Source organism: Oryzias melastigma, linkage group LG4, assembly GCF_002922805.2.
Source record: "Oryzias melastigma strain HK-1 linkage group LG4, ASM292280v2, whole genome shotgun sequence".
Lineage (NCBI taxonomy): Eukaryota > Metazoa > Chordata > Actinopteri > Beloniformes > Adrianichthyidae > Oryzias > Oryzias melastigma.
This window is the reverse complement of record NC_050515.1, coordinates 16,881,595-16,901,021: the sequence shown is the minus strand read 5'-3', so window position 1 is coordinate 16,901,021 and position 19,427 is coordinate 16,881,595. Positions and strand designations below refer to the sequence as shown.

General features: G+C 41.2%; 1 protein-coding gene across 2 annotated transcripts in view; it reads right to left on the bottom strand.

Annotated features, from left to right (window-relative positions):
- The window catches only part of syde2 (synapse defective 1, Rho GTPase, homolog 2 (C. elegans)), a 46,422-nt gene extending 27,959 nt beyond the window's left edge, over positions 1–18,463 (bottom strand). The window contains exons 1-3 of one of the 2 annotated variants that reach the window (XM_024278788.2): positions 16,544–18,463; positions 9,408–9,700; positions 8,917–9,286 (exon numbers count right to left, since the gene is read on the bottom strand). In XM_024278788.2, coding sequence (XP_024134556.1) covers positions 8,917–9,286; positions 9,408–9,700; positions 16,544–18,260 — 2,380 coding nt within the window. In that variant the 5' untranslated portion in view covers positions 18,261–18,463. The remainder of the gene's footprint in view (positions 1–8,916; positions 9,287–9,407; positions 9,701–16,543) is intronic. The other variant, XM_024278789.2, reaches the window with a different exon arrangement.
- Positions 18,464–19,427: the final 964 nt, after the last annotated feature.

The following is a 19,427-nucleotide window of genomic DNA, read 5'->3' as shown; positions in this document are numbered from 1 at the left end:
TCCCTGTCATGGTTTCCTGCCAGTAATAGACACAGCGGCGCTCTGGAAAGTGAGAAAATAGGTGGAGGGCTGTCAAGGCGCTAATTTACCAAACAGCATGACATGTTTTGAGTGGTTTTAAAACGTAAAATCCATCAAAATAAAAACCAGTGTGGACTTTTTTTTAACCTCAAGGTCATGAATTGCTCATTGAAGAGCTTGCTTTAATGTAAAAAAGTAAAAAATGTAAAAAAGTTAGATAAAAAAATGGAAAAATCTAAACCTTTCTGTAAAATACAAAATGTCAAAACAAGAAGGGCCTGTAAAAATTAACTGTGTTGAGATTCATGAAACATTTAATAGTGTAAAATAAATATTAAGAGTAACAGAGATAATTTTAGAATTCTAAAAAGCAGAAATTTTTAAAACCGTTAGAATTTAAATGAAAATATTTTTCAGGTATTCTTATACTGTTATAGCAAAAAAACAAATATTTCTCTTTAGCAAAAATAAATATGCAAAATATTTAACATTAGCAAAGTAAACATAATAAAAGCAGGTCTATTTGATTCCATAAAAACATTTTATAGCAGCCAAAACATTTTTTACCTTTCTCCAGTCATTATTTATTTATTGTAAAAGTGTTCTGAGTGCTCTTTCAAATATGACTGTGCAGTTTTTAGCCAAATTAAAAAAAAAAAAAACTTGTGTTATTTTCTAGGACATAGTGTCTGCAGAGCGGCAGTAGTTCATCAGGCATTCGACTTTTAGTTTGGGGCAGAGCAACCTCACCCCCAACCCCAGTCACCCATAACTGAAAGCTCTCTGTTTACACCCTCTCTGTTTCTATTTCATCTGTTTCTATTTTATCTATGATCTGAAAATGAAATAAACCTTCAAAAAGAGCATGATCTAATGCAGCAGCAGCAGTGTTTTCATATGACTTGATATTAGACATTATAAATAAAGTTTTTCAAAACAAAAGCTTTATAAAAACTCAAACACTGATGCCGCTCAACTTAAATGAAGAGCATTGATCATCGCTGACACCACAGTGAGAGGAGACATTTGGTCTTGAGTGACTCATGAAAGTGAGATGTGCTCTTTTCTGCTTCTGTGGTTGTCACACTTATCCGATTTATGCAACTGGGGCAACATCCCATCACCCCCCTCCCCGAGGCAGACCTGCCTCTAAGTTAATGACCACTGCAATGTTAATGACTGTGGCTCCACACCCTCGTGAAGACACACAACGCGGGATCGCATGTAGCCTTTGGCCTTGTGGCAACAGCGAGCTGAGTAATGCGAAACCTCCCGGATTGAGGTTCAGGGGCGACGGTTTGACACGCGGCCCTCCAGGGCCGTGTTCTGGGGTCGAAAGGCCAAAAGGTCCACATTCCACCGGGTGACACCTGAGCCTGGTAACTGTGTCCCCCTCCTCACACACACACTCTCTCCCAACACTTCAACATGCTCTGCCCTGTATTACTGTAACACAAAAGCGAGAGTGCGTGTAAATCTACGTTCATAAAGACTAAGCTACGCCCGCCCTCACCCCCGCTGACCCCGCCGTGCCCCTCAGGCACCCAGCCACTGACAACTCCTTACAAAGGACAGGAATTTATTACGCTGGCTTTTCTCAGCGCTGGCACCAAACAGGTGCAGACTGAGAGTGTGTGTGTGTGTGTTTGTGAATTGACACTTCTCAAATATTTGTTTCTGCCATCCTCTATCAAGCAACAAATTAGCTCTTTAGTCAGCCCCACCATATAAATAATAATCAGGTAATCTGAGCTGTCATCCAATTAAACAGATATTAGGCGCTGAGTCGACAAGAATGTAAAAATGTGTGTGAGAAAACCAGGCTGAGCAAACTCTGATAAGCCTTAGAGGGAGACAATGATCTGCTGTTCCTGATTGCCCCCGTAAAACCACTTGTACTCACTTGAACGCCTGCATACGAGCGTGCCAGCCAAGCATGTGTGCGAATGCAAAAAAAAACTCCAAAGACAGGGGCGCGCTGACAAACACGCAGAGTGCAAATAAAGGTGTAAATGGCCTGTTTGTCCGGGTGTTTCTTCGCCCTGTGACTCGGGACTCGACGGCGAGCAGCTTCCTCTCCTCTTGGCTCTGAATCAGTCCGTGGTGGAAGGAGCTGCAGAGTCCAGCCGTTTCATTACAAAGACTACAAAACCCCTGCTAATATATCTAAGCATGCGGGCCTTCTCGCTTGCACAACGTGGCGCCGTGCCAAAGCACTCCTCACGCTCCTCACCTACTGCTGCTGGCATTTCGGCTTTGCTGCAACTCAGCCGGAAGAGCGGCTGCTATGCTGGTTGTAGTCTAGCTGGAGAACTATTTACATTTACTGGAATTAAAAATCTACGTGGACTAGATTTGCAGAGCTAAAAAAAAAACACACAAAAAATCAATTGTCACCATCACCAAATAAAATTGACTAATTTATATAATCTGATGGAACCAATTCTCATCCAGCAAACTCGTCATGGGAATTCAAAAGCAGGTCATGAAGAGAGAAGCAGTTACTTCCATCATTAGCAGCTGGACAAAGCTGTGTGGTTGTAGACAAATATTCTTATTAAACTGAGAGGGTGCAACTGAGTAAAAGACCATGAAGTCACAAATAGAATGCAACAGACAATGCAAACTCCAGGTCCTTTGCACAGTTATGCTGATTTGGATTTGTTAAGATGACACAGTGTTTGTGTGTGCTTAAGTAACGTGGTTACAGTAACATTCTCAGGTAACCAACTTTTTAAAATGTTATATAAACCACCAACCTGGTTTCAATAACCAGGATAGGGGGGTCAGAGAACTGGTTTTACAGGTAGATTTTTGTCAAAGTCCCACTTCCGTCATCTTTTGATCTATTTTCAAAGCGTTCCCAGTGGTCTTTGAATGATGATTATGCAGTTTTTAGCCCAAATCATAAACTTGTGTTTTCAAGGACATAGTTTCTGTAGAGTGGCAGGAGTTTAATAAAATTCACCTGTGCAACCAGCAACCCTGCTTCCGTCTTCCCATCTGTTTACACGCTCTCCCGCTAGCTTACAGCTCCTCACATCCCCAACTTAACAATACTCAAGCCTCCAGCCGTACAGTTTTAAGCCAGATGCCAACATGTTAAAAACACCAAAAACAATTTTTATCTGAGTGACATGGAGCACTATGGTGGTTGACACACCACTAGACTCTTTATTGAGAGGAGTCAATGGATGATCAGTGGTGCTGTGATGTACTAATGGTGTGGAAAGCTGCTAACTGTGCACATGTTAAACCTATAAATGGACTTTTCTAGTAACATGGTTTCTACTAGAAACCAGGTGATCTAATCACATATTGATCTAACCAAAAAGACTACAAGTTTGGGAATCATGAGGTAATACATTTATAAACATGTTTGATGAACCTTAAAGCTAAGATCACACTAAGTTCGGACTGTAAGGAATAATTTAGTAGCAGATTTAGTCCAGCAAAGCAACAAAAAGTCATGCATATATTGCATATACAATGGAACTTCACTACATCCCCAACAATGGTATGGAGCCACTTTGTAGCAATGAAATTCCTGCTAATCGTTTCTCACCTTTGGTCTCTAAAGCTACGTCCACACCCCTTGGCCTTCAAGAGACCACTTTCTATAAAAAGTCTATGTAAATGTGTGTAAATTTGTGTTTACTGCATTCAAAACTCACAATTATGAAGATCTATGAACATTTTTAGCTTTGACCAATCAGGGACTTGGCTTAAGTAGTGATGCATTCACTGAAGTGCAAACCATTTGAAAATTGATCATGGAGGACAAATGAATAATTGTGGTTTGTGCCCAGCCGGAATTGTATGACACAAAGTCTTTCATTTATCGGAACAGAGCTGTGAACAAAAAAGCCCGGAGCAAGATATGTGAGATTTGCACCACTTTGACATTTCACACCAAAGCCTCTTCCAACTGTAGGTGGCGGACATGAGCTAGTATTGGGTAGCGGCAGTCCAGCGTGCTAAAGAATGCGTGTTTAGCAGTGACCATTGAAGTGTTTTGGACTTAATGGCAAAATGTATAAATGTCAACATATCCAAGAGTCTAAGTTCTGGGTAGATAAACAGATAAGGTTAAACAGGTTTTCAATGGGATTTTTCCACATTATTCTATTTACCATATTATGTTTTACTTTGACTTATCCAAACTACTTTTTATAATTCACAATAGAAAGAGATGATCATTGCTCATCCTTTTATTTTAAAGCTTTATTTTCAAGCTACAATGAATAAAAATAACAATAAATCTACTATATTAAGTCTCTAAACTGCTTTGTTTATGTCTACTTGTGGTGTGAAAACATTATGTTCTATTTCCAGCCAGTAAAATTCTTCACACATTAAAACGATAACAGTAGGTATTTTTCTTCTGCTGTTCCGGGGAAGAGGTCAAGAGAAAAACAGCGTGACCTGAACTTCACTTCTAGTGATGAGCTGTGGAATCTGCTCTGGTTTGGAAGTGCTACTCAGAGTTGTTGACTTCCTCTGGAGCCAGCCATGCAGTCAACAGCCAAGATTAGGTTCTCACTCTGTAACTTTATCACCCCAGAGCTAGTTCTCAAATGCCTCTACCAGTGCGACCACAACAACCCCCCCTCCCTATTTCCAAAATAGCTTTGATCCCATTTTGAGTGCAGGCCAAGTCTTATACCCCCAAACAGGCTCTCAAGGGAACAAGAGATTGGGAACGCAGTGCTGAGATCAACACCCCCACCCCCCAAGAAAAGTCCATCAATCATTATTGTCCATACAAATAGAGCATTCAGATGGACAAAAAGTCAGTCAATAGGCAGCACACGAGGAGTCTGGAGTGTATCCGGTGAAGGAAAAAGAAGCAGCCAGCCGGACAGAAGGCCAACTATAGTCAGTGTCGTCTACATGTACACACACCGCCATTAATTCAGCAGACGCTCTTATTCATGCTCAATCAACGAGAGCTCTGTCAAATTTTGTTTTGTGCTGCAATTGAGGTGGGGTCTGTATGGGTTCATTCTGAATATAGAGTCAGAGAAGTGACCATAAAAATGGGTAATTATAACAGAGAGCATCAAGTCAAAGAAGCGCTTCCCAAAGGCGGGGGGCTGGCAGGTTATCTACGGATGCTGAAAGGATTCCACGAACCACGGATGCTTTTTTTTTTTAACAGTGCATTGTGTTCTGCATCCTAAATGGCTGTAGACCATGGCCAATCAATCTCCCCCGTGCGGTGTTTCCTGTACAGAGAGGGCTCAGTTTGCCAAATTTACATAAACCTTCAGTTGTGAGCAAATCTTTGGTTTCATTCTATGACAGTGGACTAATTTTTCTGTGAAGAAGGTTTAAACTGTTTAAATAAGAGAAACGTGTGAAAATATTAATGTCTGTCTAAAAAATTCTAGTGTGTAGTGTAGTGAAGGATATTACAGCCTTGAAACATCTAGAATAACTGCAAAACATAGAATTGCTTACTTCGTGGATTTTTAATATTTCTTCCAAAGTTCAATTAATTTTTCTAAAACTGGCATAAAGTGTCAGAATGAAGGTATTTTTCTTGAGTATCTACAACATCTTAAAAGTATTAGCCTCTTGTCCTCTATTTGGTTGCATGGGCTTAAGAAAAGAATTGTGGAACTTACTGCAAATAACATTTAAACAATGCACAAACACACTTAAATCCAAAAAGAAATGTTTGGAACATTATAGATAGATGCACAACAATGATAAAAAGGGGTTTTGATGTTAGTAAGACTTACTGTTTATATTTGCTGTTATCTTCAATTGATGTGCTGATGCAGAAAGAGCAAATATAAAAAGATAATTTTCTGCCGTCTGACTCCTATTATTCATGGTAAAATACCTTTTATAGTTGCATATTAAGCTGGTATGAAAAATTAACATTAAATTAGATTAATCCTTTCTTTTGTAAGAATTTTTTAACTTTTTTGTGTTGATTTGTTCTCAAATTCATACTATTGAGTTTGCAATATTGTGAGTTTGCAGTTTAAAACAGCCGGAACTTCTATTGGAATGAAGAGTGGGAGTTTCTGGATGTTTTCTCATATGGTAAAAACATGTTTCAGGGGGATTTAAGGGAAATTTGTGGCCAAATTTACATAACTGGGCAGTAGTTTAGAGATTATTTTTTTCCCCCAGATTATTTTACTTTAGAAAAACAAACAAAAAAAAAGCAAAGGGGATATTTAAAACTTTTGTGTTTAACTTTTTTTCTTTTGTAATAGTGACTGAATTTAAGAAAAGAAGATGTGAATAGCTTTTTTGCTTCCATCTTTCTTTCATCACTTCATACATAAAGACCACAAACACTTGGTAAAAGGCTATACAGCATCTTTGTTTGCTTTTCTGGTTAAAACCTTGAAATATGTGCTAAGTTTGACAGAAATATCTTTATTTTTTGGCACTGTAACCTAAAAAAATTAAACTTTATTTTTTTATTTAAAAGGATTTTTTTCTCCAAGATGTGATACATAATTATAAAATTCTTTATTCGATTTTCCATTCATGTATTCCTGTTGGATAAAAGGCTTTCCAGCATAAATGATTTGATAATAAAAGTTCCAATTTTAGTATAAAGTTAAATAATATTGCTTGAAATCTTTCAATTAATAATTGATATTACTGGCTTATTGATCATAAAAAAGTGTATTCATTGCTTAAATCTACAAACCAGCAATGAAAACTATTCCACCATCTTGATGTAAACGATTTTCTTTCGTGCTTTGATGTTGTACAAAGACATGGTTTGATCTTGTAATCAAAGGACTGGATACTGCAGGACACCCTCCCCCCTTTAGTTTAAAGAGCAGTGTCACTCCAAAGCAAACTGTTCGCTGTCACACAGGAAGCTGTGGAGGTAGAAGCGGTTAGCGACTCCCATGGAGGTGGAGCAAAAGGAACCACTATATCCACAAACGACCAGTAATGAGTGTTGGTGACAAGACGCCGGGCGCGCTGCTCTTTTTTGTTCCTGTGAAGTGTGGGATGGCGTCACCAAACCCACAGAAGTCAATGGCTAAATCAACATACGTCCGGGAGGGAGACAGTTCCGGAGTAGAAAAAAAATGGTGCAGAAATGAGTAAAATAATGAGATCACAGAGCTGCTTTCGACTGCTGCTGCAAGCCCTTGTGTACAGAGGTAAACAAGTAAACAAACCGATGGCTTCTGAAACAGATACACGGCTCTAAAGAACTCAGAGGATAGATTTCCTCTGCAGGTAATTTGCTGAACACCCCGCCAATTCTATCCACTCATCTGCTTACGAAGCATGAAAGACTGTAACGACACAGAGACTGCGAAATGCGTCTGTAACTTCTTAAAAGGAACAACGAGTAACAGAACTGAAATAGCCCGATTAGAGCCTTTCTGGGCCGGTACACTGAGACTCTTTCAGGGCTGGTTTAATCCTAATCCCACAAGGAAAGTCTTTCAGGACGGGTGTTTTCATTGAACCACATGTTACGACCTGTCAGGACCTGGGAGTTTAAAGCCAGTCAATGAAGGTAGAAAAGTTAAAAGAAGCATGTCAAGGAAAAGTTTATTCTGAGGGTAAGGCGACTCCTTGACACATAAATTGCTTCAAAAATCTAGGGTTTTGACAAACTTTGAGTCAGTGGCTGAAGCATTTGTGAAGGGAAGTTATTTCCAACTTCCTTTTTAAGCCGTCATTCCTGCTGTACAACAGTCTCTGTGAGCTTGAGAGGTCAAGTATTAACCAGACTATTCAAGCGGGCTTTGAGCCATACCAAAGAGTCGTGGTTGTGGACTCAACCCAAGATGAAGCAAACAAAGCTGCCACAAAACAGACTGTAAAAACATGGAAAAATCTGTAAATAAAACCAAGTAAATAAGACAGGGCATAGAGAAAAATATACACAAATGATGTTACCAAGGCATGGATATAAATCTATCTACTGGTACTTATGGAATTTTAATGAAAGAAGCCTAAAAGCTGCTTGTTAAATCTAATTAAATGAATGTTTTTTTTTACATTTTTAATAATTATTCATTATATTCTTGATTTTATATTAGACAACATAATCTTTTGTTTTCTAAATATAAAAAAATCTCATTATTTTGAGCCCCTAAAGGAACATAAAAGTAAAAAAAAAATTGAAGTGAAAAAAAAATCTGGTGTGCACCAGATTGTAACCAGAATAAAATTTTAGGGAATGTTTTTTTTAACTTCACTTTTATTATTTTTACTTCGTTGTCCCTTTAGGGGCTCTGAACATTCTTGCTATGAAAGTTCCAACACTGTTCAATTTTAATCACAAATAAGGCAAAAAATGATTTAGTAATCAAAAAAATGTGTTGTAAAAAAAAAAAAAATGTTGGATCGTGAGTTAATAACTGAACCATAAACAACTCAATTTAAGGTTCAACCAATGATAAAGAACCCTGTTATTTAAAAAAAAAAAATCCCAGCCTTTTGTTCGCAGTCAAAAGTTGATGGATACTGTTTGCTCTCAGGAATGTCAGCTCAGAATTCCTGCAGTCTAATGTCTGTCTGAGTTTAACTAATGAGGAACGCTGATGTGCCGGAGTATGACGGCGAAGGTGTGATGGATGTCTGACTGCACCAAAACCAGCACGACAATACAAAACACAGCCGTTTGTTTTTATGTTGCGTGATCAACGTTCTCACGGATTATCCGGATCTCTAAAAGCTACCTGATCTCTGTTCCGTTGCACAAGTTCCTTTCACTTTTATGGTACTTTGGGGGTGCTTTACAGCTATAGGTGTCCAAGTTTGCAAATTCTTGGTTGGGAAGTTTGAGAGCTTCCAAAACCACAAAAGTCAGACATCAATCCTCATCTCATATAAGCAGAGAAGCCTGCTGTCAACAAAAACAAGGTTGTCTTTTTGCTTGTTGTCCCTTACCTGTTGGTCTGCTTGCAGAAGCCCCTCCCTCCTCCTGAGGTTTGCACACAAGCATCTGTCTGTGCAGATGTGGAGCCTGTGTGGAATGTGCAGCATTCCCCTGACTCGAATCTTCCACGCGGGCCTCTGGCACACTTCCACTGTGTCCCTCCAGGCTTCTCCCACCCTGAACCGCATCCCCCGCTCTGCTTAGCTTCCTGTGGGGGTCCTGCGGGAGCAGCACTCGCACCGAGGGTCGGTGGGAGACGTCAGGTTCGTCGTCTTCGGGTATGGGGTTGTACCAGATCTCCCCCTCATCGTCTGCATCGTTTTCTTCTGCTGAGTCCACGCTCCGACTCTGAGGGGACCCCTTTTTCTGACCGTCGCCCATCTAAACCAAGAAAAGCAAAACTTTGGTCACACGTAAACAATACAGTGTTTTGTGACAAGAGAACATCTGTTTTAACTATAAGACTTGACTGTTTTTTATCACAATGACCAAAGTTTCCAACCTGAGGTAGCTGCAGGCGGACTGGCCGGGGCGGGGCTACCGCTGAGGATCTCAGACCGTCCGGGGAGGGACTAGGGGGAGGTGGTGGCTGATGAGAACCCTGGCTGCCCTCCTCCTCAACTCCCAGCATCCCATGCAGATCCTCTCGGGTGCAGAAGTTCTTAGCCTGGTAGCTCTGCTGCAGCCAGTTGCGCTTCTTGGAGACAGTGATGCTGATTTGCTGCGGCCTCCACGGCGAGAGCTCGCTGGTGGATCGGCCGTTGGTGTGCGCCATTTGGGCATTCTCAATGAAAGCTGAAAGAACGACGAAGAAGCAGACAGCCGGTGTTTCAGCAGTTTAACCAGGAGACAATAAAACACAAAAGGATCTGCAAATCATTGTTGAGATAATGTCATTAAAGTGATCGGTGAGGAAAACTGAATTACAGGACGTTATGTTTGACCTTGAAGTTGTAGAGAACTTCTGTATCAGAAAACTACAATCATGGTGCCTTTTTGTTGTGTTATCTAAAGCAATGAAATTGAGCCACACACTTTTAGAGACTTCTTTCACAGAGGTCTCACTGAACTGCTTTAGGAAGAAAACAAAGCAGGAAACTACTGAGAACATAAAGACGGAATAATGTAGATACTTGGTCATTTCAAAGCCCTGAAGACATGGATAAAGGAGTTCCAGCCTGGATAAGTGTGTCAACAGCTTTTCAGTCAAATACCTAAACACACACTCACACAAGGTCTTGTTGAGTTGCCCAGAGTAGTCGTATGCGTGTTTGTGACAGGGAACTCGCGCTGCTGAGGGCAGGGTCCTGCTCCAACTTGTACAGCAAGCTGGAATAAAAGACTGTTTTGATCCTCGCCAGCTTTCGGGCGAACCCCTCCGCATGCGATAATGACAAGCTCTCAGCGCTAGGAGGAAATACATTTTTGAAGCATGCCAGACTGCTGAGAAAGTTGTAGTTTCGGGGGATAATTTCTTACATTTTGGACAAAAGTTACTTTGCTGCTAGACATCCTGAAAGGGGTGTTTAATTCACATGCTGATTCTTTTGTGTGTTGAGTAATCCAGAAAAGTCCAACAGGACTGATACAAAAACAGAGAAAAGTTTCATTGACTTCCCACAACTTTTAAAACCGTCTTGATCTTAATGAACCAACAGTTGTTCCTTAAACATCAGTGAAGACCTAGATTTGATTTTGAAACTCCCTTTCTCTTGACAAGATGCTTGTTACGATTCTGTCACTTTTCGGAGGCCAGTGTGATTTTTCTTTTTTGTTTCTGCCTCTATAGCTAACAAGAAACTTGAAACAGCACCTGAACATTCAGTTTGAGCCATTACAAAATAATTATACTGGATATACCAGCACGTTTTTTTTAAACTTCATCATCATTTTAGGAAGTAATACCCACTAAAAACCAAACTTCTCCAGTACAGAAAAAAAGAAAAGACAGAAGCGATGGTAGCGCGTGGAGCTGTTGCCGGAATGCTTGTCTCCTCCAAGGGGTCTTTTTTAACTGGAAAAGGGAAGCGTGTTCTGACACGAACAGCATTCCAGACCGCAGATTTACACCACCTTCCACTGTCACACTTCTTTGCGGGAGCAACAGCTTTTCAAACAAAGACATTTATTAATATGTAGTAACGTTGAGCAGAATCTTTGAGACATTAACTGTTTTTTAAAAGCTGTAAAGTGGTTGCTCCTCTTGGCTTTTTATAGCAGCACATCTGTGTGTGTGGTTTTTTTTATAAAGTCTAAACTTAAGGTGTTTGCTCTGCGGGACTTTTAGAAAGTGGAATGTCTTGGGCTGTTTTTCTAATAAAGTTTAAAAAAATATATTTAAAACAGAAAAGCAAAATGAAACAGATGTAAAAAATTTGACGTTAAAAAAAGTCAAACTTGTCTAAAATGTTCAGAAAAAACATTTTTTTTTTTTTTTTTTTACTTCCGTGGTTCAAAACAGTAATTTTCAATGCAGTTTGGCAAAAAATGTACTCAGATAACCGCATCAAAATCTAAATTATACAAACAGTGCAGTACAGCCTTTTTCAAAGTACACTTATCCTTTATTTGATAGATGCAGCTTCACTGATGATAGCTAACATTCAACATCAAGAACACTGCCGAAAAAAAACAATGATTTTATATTGCCAACTTTTACTTAAAAAATGCTAATAAGGTGCTAAAATGACACTAAGATTGATATTTCCCAGAGCAGCAGGCTTTTATTTTGAAGTAAAGGTCAGAAAAAGTTTAAATCAAATCTCAGTTAGCTTATTTTTAAATTATTTTGGTCATTTTCTGTTAAGGTTGGTAAAAATGTAAACATAAATGCTAACAAAAATTCCCTTCATAAAAGAACAAAAAAAGGACAGATTGCCTGACAATTCAAGGTACGTTACGTTGGTGTTTCCTGTGGCATGTATGCTCATGCAGAAAGATTAGGACCTAGCAATCAAAAAAGCACGCTGATAAGTTTCACCATCACATTTTTTGGGAATGTAAACATGATGCTGACCAAAAAAAAGGGAGAAAAACTTCCACTTGATGCTGAGGCGTTTCACATCCCTAACCTGAAGCTAACAGATGGCTCTTTGTGATGAAGCTCATAGAAAGGCAGAGATCATGCAGACACAGTGAAGAATGTTATACTTTCTAAGGTTATCAAGGACAGAGTTGCATGGGCCTGTGTGGACCTGTGCCATGTGAGTCTGATAGTACGACCAATTATTTACATGTCTAAACCTTGTGAGTGGCTAAATCTTTTCCTCCACTAAGACAAAGCACTTGATCCACTTTCCCAGAGGACTTTAATTTCTTTCCTGAATTCCCTTTTCTTTACAGACTCCTTTATAATAAGACCCAAACACACACATACACACCAGCTAGTTTTCTTTTTCCAAGAGACAAAACTTTGTTGTGTATACAGAGCTGCTGAGCCCCTACGGAGGGAATCTTTTGCTATATGCCATACATTCCTGTTGACACACATTCATATGCTAATGTGGATTCTCTGTGTCGATTTTTCTTTTTACACCGGGACAGAGCTGGGATCGCTTGGGGTTACATCACATGTCAACACTTGCGTCCCGCTGATGCGTCCTGGCACAGCTGCTTGAAATGCTACCAACAGTTTGTTGGCTTCAAATCGAAAATTTTCTCTACTTTTTAGAGTTTTTAGGACCCTCCTAGACCATTCGAAAAGCAGAATAGAAAACAAAAAGACACATGGACATGTAGGAAAGTACTCTAAAAAGCTGATGCTGCTGAGCAATGATCAGTACCAAACAAGGATTTGTCATCATGACTCATATGCTGTAAACCAATCTAACGTGAACCTGATGCCTCAGCTTTGTCCTCCATCACCTGATCCGTGTTTAGAGCAAGCATCCTTCATAAATCTGTCCACGCACAAAACACAAGACAAGACAAATCACTGTACCTCCTCCTTAAGTCATGCTGTAAATGTTCAAAATACCAAATAAAAACAAAAAAAGACACCAGAGATATGCCACTGCACATCTTTGGGTTCTTATTTTGTTGGCACAATGCAGAAACATGATACCAAAACCTTCAGACAAGAATCGACAATGGTTCAGGGGGATTTCATTTCACCTGCATTTGCATGTAAAGCCTGAAATATCTGTACAAACAAGACCTATTATTGCATACATTACTGCACTACAGGGTTCAAATAGAAAGGAATTTTATTACATGTAGGATATCATTTTCATTTAATTTAATAGTTAATGAGATTAGAGTTATTCAAAGGAAAATTATTATTCTAATTCAGATTTTAGCAAGAAGCTTGCTAACCTTGGACTGTATGTGAGAAGCTCATGGACTTCTATTTTTTTTTTTTTCTTTTTTTTATCGCAAGTTATTCAACTTATAAACTGGCCAATCGGATGCCTCAATAAAAGTATGTGATGCGCGCTGGCCCCCATCTCGAACGTTTAAAACGTTTGATTGACAGACTCTCCCAAGCCCGCTTTCAGTAGAAGGGGTGTGGACTCCCAACAAGCTCAAACCTGATTAGCGAGAGTGGTTGCCATAGAAATATTGACTTAGTCCAACTCTGACCGATCACTATTTATTAAAGTCGTCTGGTTCCAGCACGGCAAAGTCCATATTGTAGAAAAGTGGCATCTGAAAGGCGTTTCCGATGGGAGACATCAAACCTACTATGTCCAGTTCTCTTGTATACAGTCAATGAATGGAACAAAAGGCAATGATTATGTCAAAACCTCACAAAATCCTAATTCTTGAACTTCTTACGTTCACATGCTAAAACTTTAATTTACTTATGTTTTTGAGAAGAAATATTTATTTTATATGTTCCTTATTAAAACATTTAACACAAAAAACCCATAACAAGTAGAATAGAAATATTAACCAAAATGTTAATACAATACATATTATACTGTGTGTAAACTGTTTTAAATGTGTTTGTGGCCAGAAAACAAGCCATAAAGCTAAGTCATAGTTAACTACTATTTAATATTTTCAGCCTAATTTCCCCAAGTCAATGCAAAATAGGAAGTAATACAATTAGTTCAGATTAGTCAAGGTAAACTATAACAGCGTGCATTTAGTAAAGCTAAGCTAACTTAAACTAAACTTTGCTTGCCCAAACCACATATAGATACAGTAAGTAAGATCTGTCAATTTAATCTAAGATACCAAAAATATTGGCTATGTCCAAATGTATTCAGCATTCACTACATAGTGCACTATGTTGTCCATTAGTGTTGTTTAAATACACAATTTCAAATTCAAGTGCCCTAGACATTTCCCAGAAGTCTGGGAAAAACCAGGGCTAAGCCAAGCCAAACCATGTTAATCTAAGCAGACATAAATCTATCTAAGCAATGTCAACTTAAACTAAGTTAGCATATAACAACTAACTCCTAATTGTAGCAAAGCATAAATAGATCCTCTAGCTTTCTTTAAACCGTGGCCTGGTTTTTATTTCACTCATTCCCAATTTGCCTTATCAAAAATAGAGGGTTTATAGTCGATTTAAAGGACAAGTCAGGACAGAAACAAGTTAGCTCCAGTCTACTTAAGCTTGACATGTTCTTCAATGACTTTGAATTACAGTGTATCTTCCAAAATATAACCAAGGACAAAGAGCCCATACTTTCAAAAAACTTAGGAGTACATAAATATATACTTGAATTAGGGAAAAGTCCACAAAACTAAAGGGCGATTAACCCAAACCGAGCAATTCACAAAAGCCTTTGAGAGCCTTTTATTTCAAATAGCTATTTGTATGATACTGAGGGGCCAGCAGTGGTAAGATAAGCCCAAGGTTGACCTTAATAAATACTTAATCACTCTTCATTTTGTTCAGTCATGGTGTGGAATTAAGTGACACAAGACAAACAAGCTAAACAACAGGGATGGCATCTGAAAAATTCAATCCAAAGTCTCTTTAAAATGCATGTTACCATGGGGCTGTCAAGTGCAAATGACTGGGGAGGAAGGGGACATGACAGCACAATCGCCCCCTCCCCTACTCTCAGACAAACACACACACACACACACCACTACCACTGAAAAACGACTGCAGTGGTTTCTTTACTGCTTTGGATTCCGCTGGCCACAGCTGTGGAAATGCTCAGCAGGGATGAAGGAAGGAGTGAAAGCAAAGCACAACAGGGAAAAAATGAGAAGGAAAATTGAGGGTTGCATGGAAACTAATATCTACAGAGCTCTGACTTTATTTCAAATAAAAACCAGCGTAGGAAAGAGCTGAGCAGTTGGAGCTGAAATAAGCCAACGGTGGCAAGAAGTCAACAAGAGATGCCCTGTGGCCAGCAGCCACACACTGTTTCTAACAATGCAGAACTCTGACAGGCGGGAACGGGCTGCACGCAGAGCGAATCATCTTTTTGCTGTGGTAAACAACAAAAAATAAGCTCATACAAAACCACTTTGGAAGCTAAGAGGAGATATGGCACTGTGAAAAAAAGCTGATGATGCCTCTGACCCCTTCCTGAAACCAGCATGACTAATGACAAACATGACGTTTTCCAGACGGCTACCAAAAGAAAAAAAGCATATATTAAAGAACCACTCTGTTGTGTTTTTGGTGTTTTTAACGTGTTATTGTGGCATTTTTCTCACAATGGAGGACATATATTAAGAAAATTAAGCTTAAAATTTAATTTCTGAGTATTTGTTAATCACATCGCGGTGAATTGGGGCAGATGAGTCAATGCAGTTAGAAAAAAGAGAGTGTATTTGGTACATAGAAAATACACTCCATTCTAATGCAATCACTTGGAGATGAGTAGATCCATGGATGTCTTTGTTTTCTTCATCTGAACATTCCTTGCCATTTTTGTTGCAGGGCTGTAAGCTAGTGGGAGATAGTTTAAACTGATAGCTCAGTTATGGGTGACAGGAAGGGGGGGCGGGGTTGCTCCATGCTACAACTCAGGGGGGGTATTTCTTATGAAATCCTACTGTTCTGCAAAAACTATTGGCTCAAAATAGCGTAATCATCATGAAATGACCACTGGTTGAGAGATAATTGAGTTGGACGTTAAGATTTGACTATCTGAGGTAGAAAAAAAAACAACATTCGATCTTAGATTTTAAGAGATACCACAACAAACAGATAAAAATTACATTTGCCAAACTAGGACAATATCAGCAAGAGCTTATAAATGAGGCACCTTGTAGTTTTTTGATACAGATGTTTACAAGACTTTGTTTGAAACAAGCACAACAGTAGAAAATCATTTCTCATGTCAACATAATCAAAACCCAACACCACAGGTGACCCGCTACCAGCCGAGTGAGTTAGTGGTTACTGGTGTACACTGTGAGTATTCTGACCTACAACCGGATGTGTGATTAATTTTGTGTTAAAATGCACCTATATTAGTGTAAAGGACAGAACCCACCACCAGGGAAGAGGGTTTTAAAAGGAAAGCAAGAGGTCTGAGGGGTCTCGTCCCTTTGCTTTGCATCCAGAAGTGGAGGAGTGTAGTAGGGTGGACCCCCACCAGACGTAGCTGACTATGAGTGGAGGAGGATGACGGTAATCAGAGGAGAGGAGGAAGCGTGAGGTCTCTCTGACTTCAGAGGATCTCCTGGAGTCGAGGCCGTGTCGGATCGCCTCCCTACCTGGCTGCTGTTGGGGCGATTTGGCCTTGACGGATTTTCCGCCTTGGAGCGCCGGTTTGCAGCGGACGGGGTGAGCCTGAGGACGGAGGCGGTCCTGGTGTGGGAGAGAGGAGCCCTCGATCCGCTGTTTCATCTCGGATGACAGCAGGCGCCCTTTGTGCATCCACTCCTGCATCTTGTTTACCGTAACACCATGGGCTTTGCTGGCGGAACCGGACACCCGCGCTCGGACTTGAACCAAGTCCTGATCGCCGTCCTGACCAGGATGAGGCGGGGTCTCACAGTTGCTGTCGCAGGACCCTGTCAGGCTGTTAACCGAGCCGCTGCTCTCGTTGAGTTGCTCGCCACAGTCTCCAAGTAACTCCTCGCTGCTGTCGTCTCTGCAAAGCATTTGAGGTTCAGACAGCTCACCTGCTTGTGTGACGCCATCATCCGTTTTTGTCTCTGCTGCCTCTTGGTCATCATGTCCATGTTGCAGTTCGGGCGCCTGAGCACAAGCTGAGGGCCCGCTTTGATACCTGATGGCTCCATCACTTGCACAACGCAACAACGTAGGTCTTTTGGTTGACGATAGGTTTGTCATACTCTTACTGATGAGCCTCGCCCTTGACTCCAGAGCTCCGGCGAGGCAGAGCAGGAGCGAGTCCGTGTCAGACACCTGCTGAGGACTGTGGTCGCCTCCTGATGACCAGGAGTCGCTGTCAATGTTTTTGGAGCACAGGCTATCTCTGGAGCGGCTGCTGCAGGAGGAGGCGGCTTGCCGCTCAGTTAAGCCACTGTTAGTCTGCTGGACTTCCAGATTGATGTCATTCATAGCGTTGATGAGAAGATAATAGGCCTCCTGCAGCCGGTTTCTGAGCCTGTCCGTTTCCTGTGCGCTTTCAACCTGTCCTCTGCCCTGACCGGGCTCTGAACCCTCAACTCTGTCACCATCCAATTTTGGTCTCATCGTTTCATAAAAGGGTAGAATTTCATTGTCATAGTAATCCTCATCTTCGCTGTCTAAAGGGGACCTCAGAGGCTCCTCCTGAGACACATAAATGTGTAACTGGGTTGGGAAGAAAGTTTGTGCTGGCCCCCAGTTTTCCAGATTTGGGGTAAAAACTTCCATATTTCTGGAGTTGGGGTCATCTTTCTCCAAAATCTGGTTGCTGGGTTCCTGTAAGGCTAACACCTGCACTGGGGGGTGTCCCCCCTTACCCTCTGTAGGTTGAGGGGCCCCCGCCTGTACCTGCGCTCTTTGTGAAACGGGGTTGTCCCCAAAGCCGATCGAGTCTCCGACCCTGCACTGCCGCGGGAACGACACCGAGTGTTTCCTCGGGACATGCGGGAACCCCGGCTGGCTCCTGACCTCCTCCCCCCCGAACGGCGGGTCACTTTGAAGTGTGACCCCCGGGAGCTCCTTGTTAACCCTGCCCCCGCTGCTCGGCGGTGAGGCGGCCAACTCAGCTGCGCAACTCTGCGGGACTACCGCGACCCCCCCGCTCAGCTGCGTCTGTCCTCCAGCGCAGTTCTCGTAGGTGCTCATTCTCTCGGCGGAGAGATCCAGCCCCGCGAGCGAAACTACCCCGCTAGCCTCGTCGGAAACTTTTGCTTTACCTTCGTGGCCCCCATTCGCCGCAGCGGCGGAGCCGAATCCACCGCCGAGCGTCGCTCCTTTCTTGGACTTCTTCCCCCGGAGTTTGGCTAATAAAGTCCTCCGCAGAGGATCGGCCATTCCTTCCCCCCTCGGCTAATTCCTCCCGGTGTCTCTCGGCGCGCGCGCTCCAGAAGGGAAAGGCTTCTCCTCGGTCAAAGCTCGCCGCGCGGACGTGCTCCTCTCCATTCTCCGCTGTCACCTCCTCTCTGCCGCCTCCGAACTCTCCTGACTGTGTGCTCGACTGCACCACCTCCTCTCCTCCCTCTCCTGCCTCTCCTCCTCTCTAGCGCCTCACCTCTCCGTGTGTTTGCAGCACAGATATTTGGAATATTTCCCCGGTTCAAAGTTCACACATCTCCTGCTCTGACTGCGGCGTGAAAACTACAATAAATCTGAATTATTTCCGCTTTGGGAGGAAATTAAGAACATCTGCGTTTCAGCAGATTATTCTAAAGCCAGGCGGTTATCACAACAATAAAAACATTAAAACAATTATGGTTAATTTCTACTTAATAACAGTAAACAACAACGAAAAACTCTTAATAGAAATACCTAAACAAGGAGTATGTAACATAAGTTTGTCTTATTACTAAGTAATTATAATCAACAATTTCATTATTTTAAAATTGGTAGTTCACCGAATTCCTCCGTAAAACTCAACTCTTTTGTGTTTTTACATGTTCTTGTGGAAGGTTTTCATGATTGGGGACATAAACAAAGTTAATATAAACTAGAAAAATTGCATTACCTCCGATAATGCATGTGTGAAGTGTGACGTAGAAGCTACTACGGCAAGCCAAGAGTGTCTTGCTCCCTCTGTTTTGAAGTAGCCTATCCCCTTGTAGACAATAGCGTTGTTCGTAGTTTTCCTTGTCCGAGCTGGCTCAATAGTTCGGATATTCCTTGCCAATTTTGTTGCACTGTTAATGTTGCGATGCGGTGTAAGCTAGCGGGAGAGAGTGTAAACAAAAGAATGATGGGAAATTAGGGGAGGCTTACTTCCGTGCTGACAGTCATGCCCACAAGTCAGAGGTGAATTTCTGAAGAACTCCTGCCACTGCAGAAGCTGTCCTAGAAAACGACATATTTTAAGTTAAAAATGGCATAATCATAATCGGAGTGATTATGGCTGACGGCAACAAACTTTTTCAGTTCAATGTTTTTTTACATTTCAAACCAAACTAAATGAAACAAAATATATTAAAGGAGAAGGTTATGAGTAAAAAAAAAAAAAAGCATTTACCT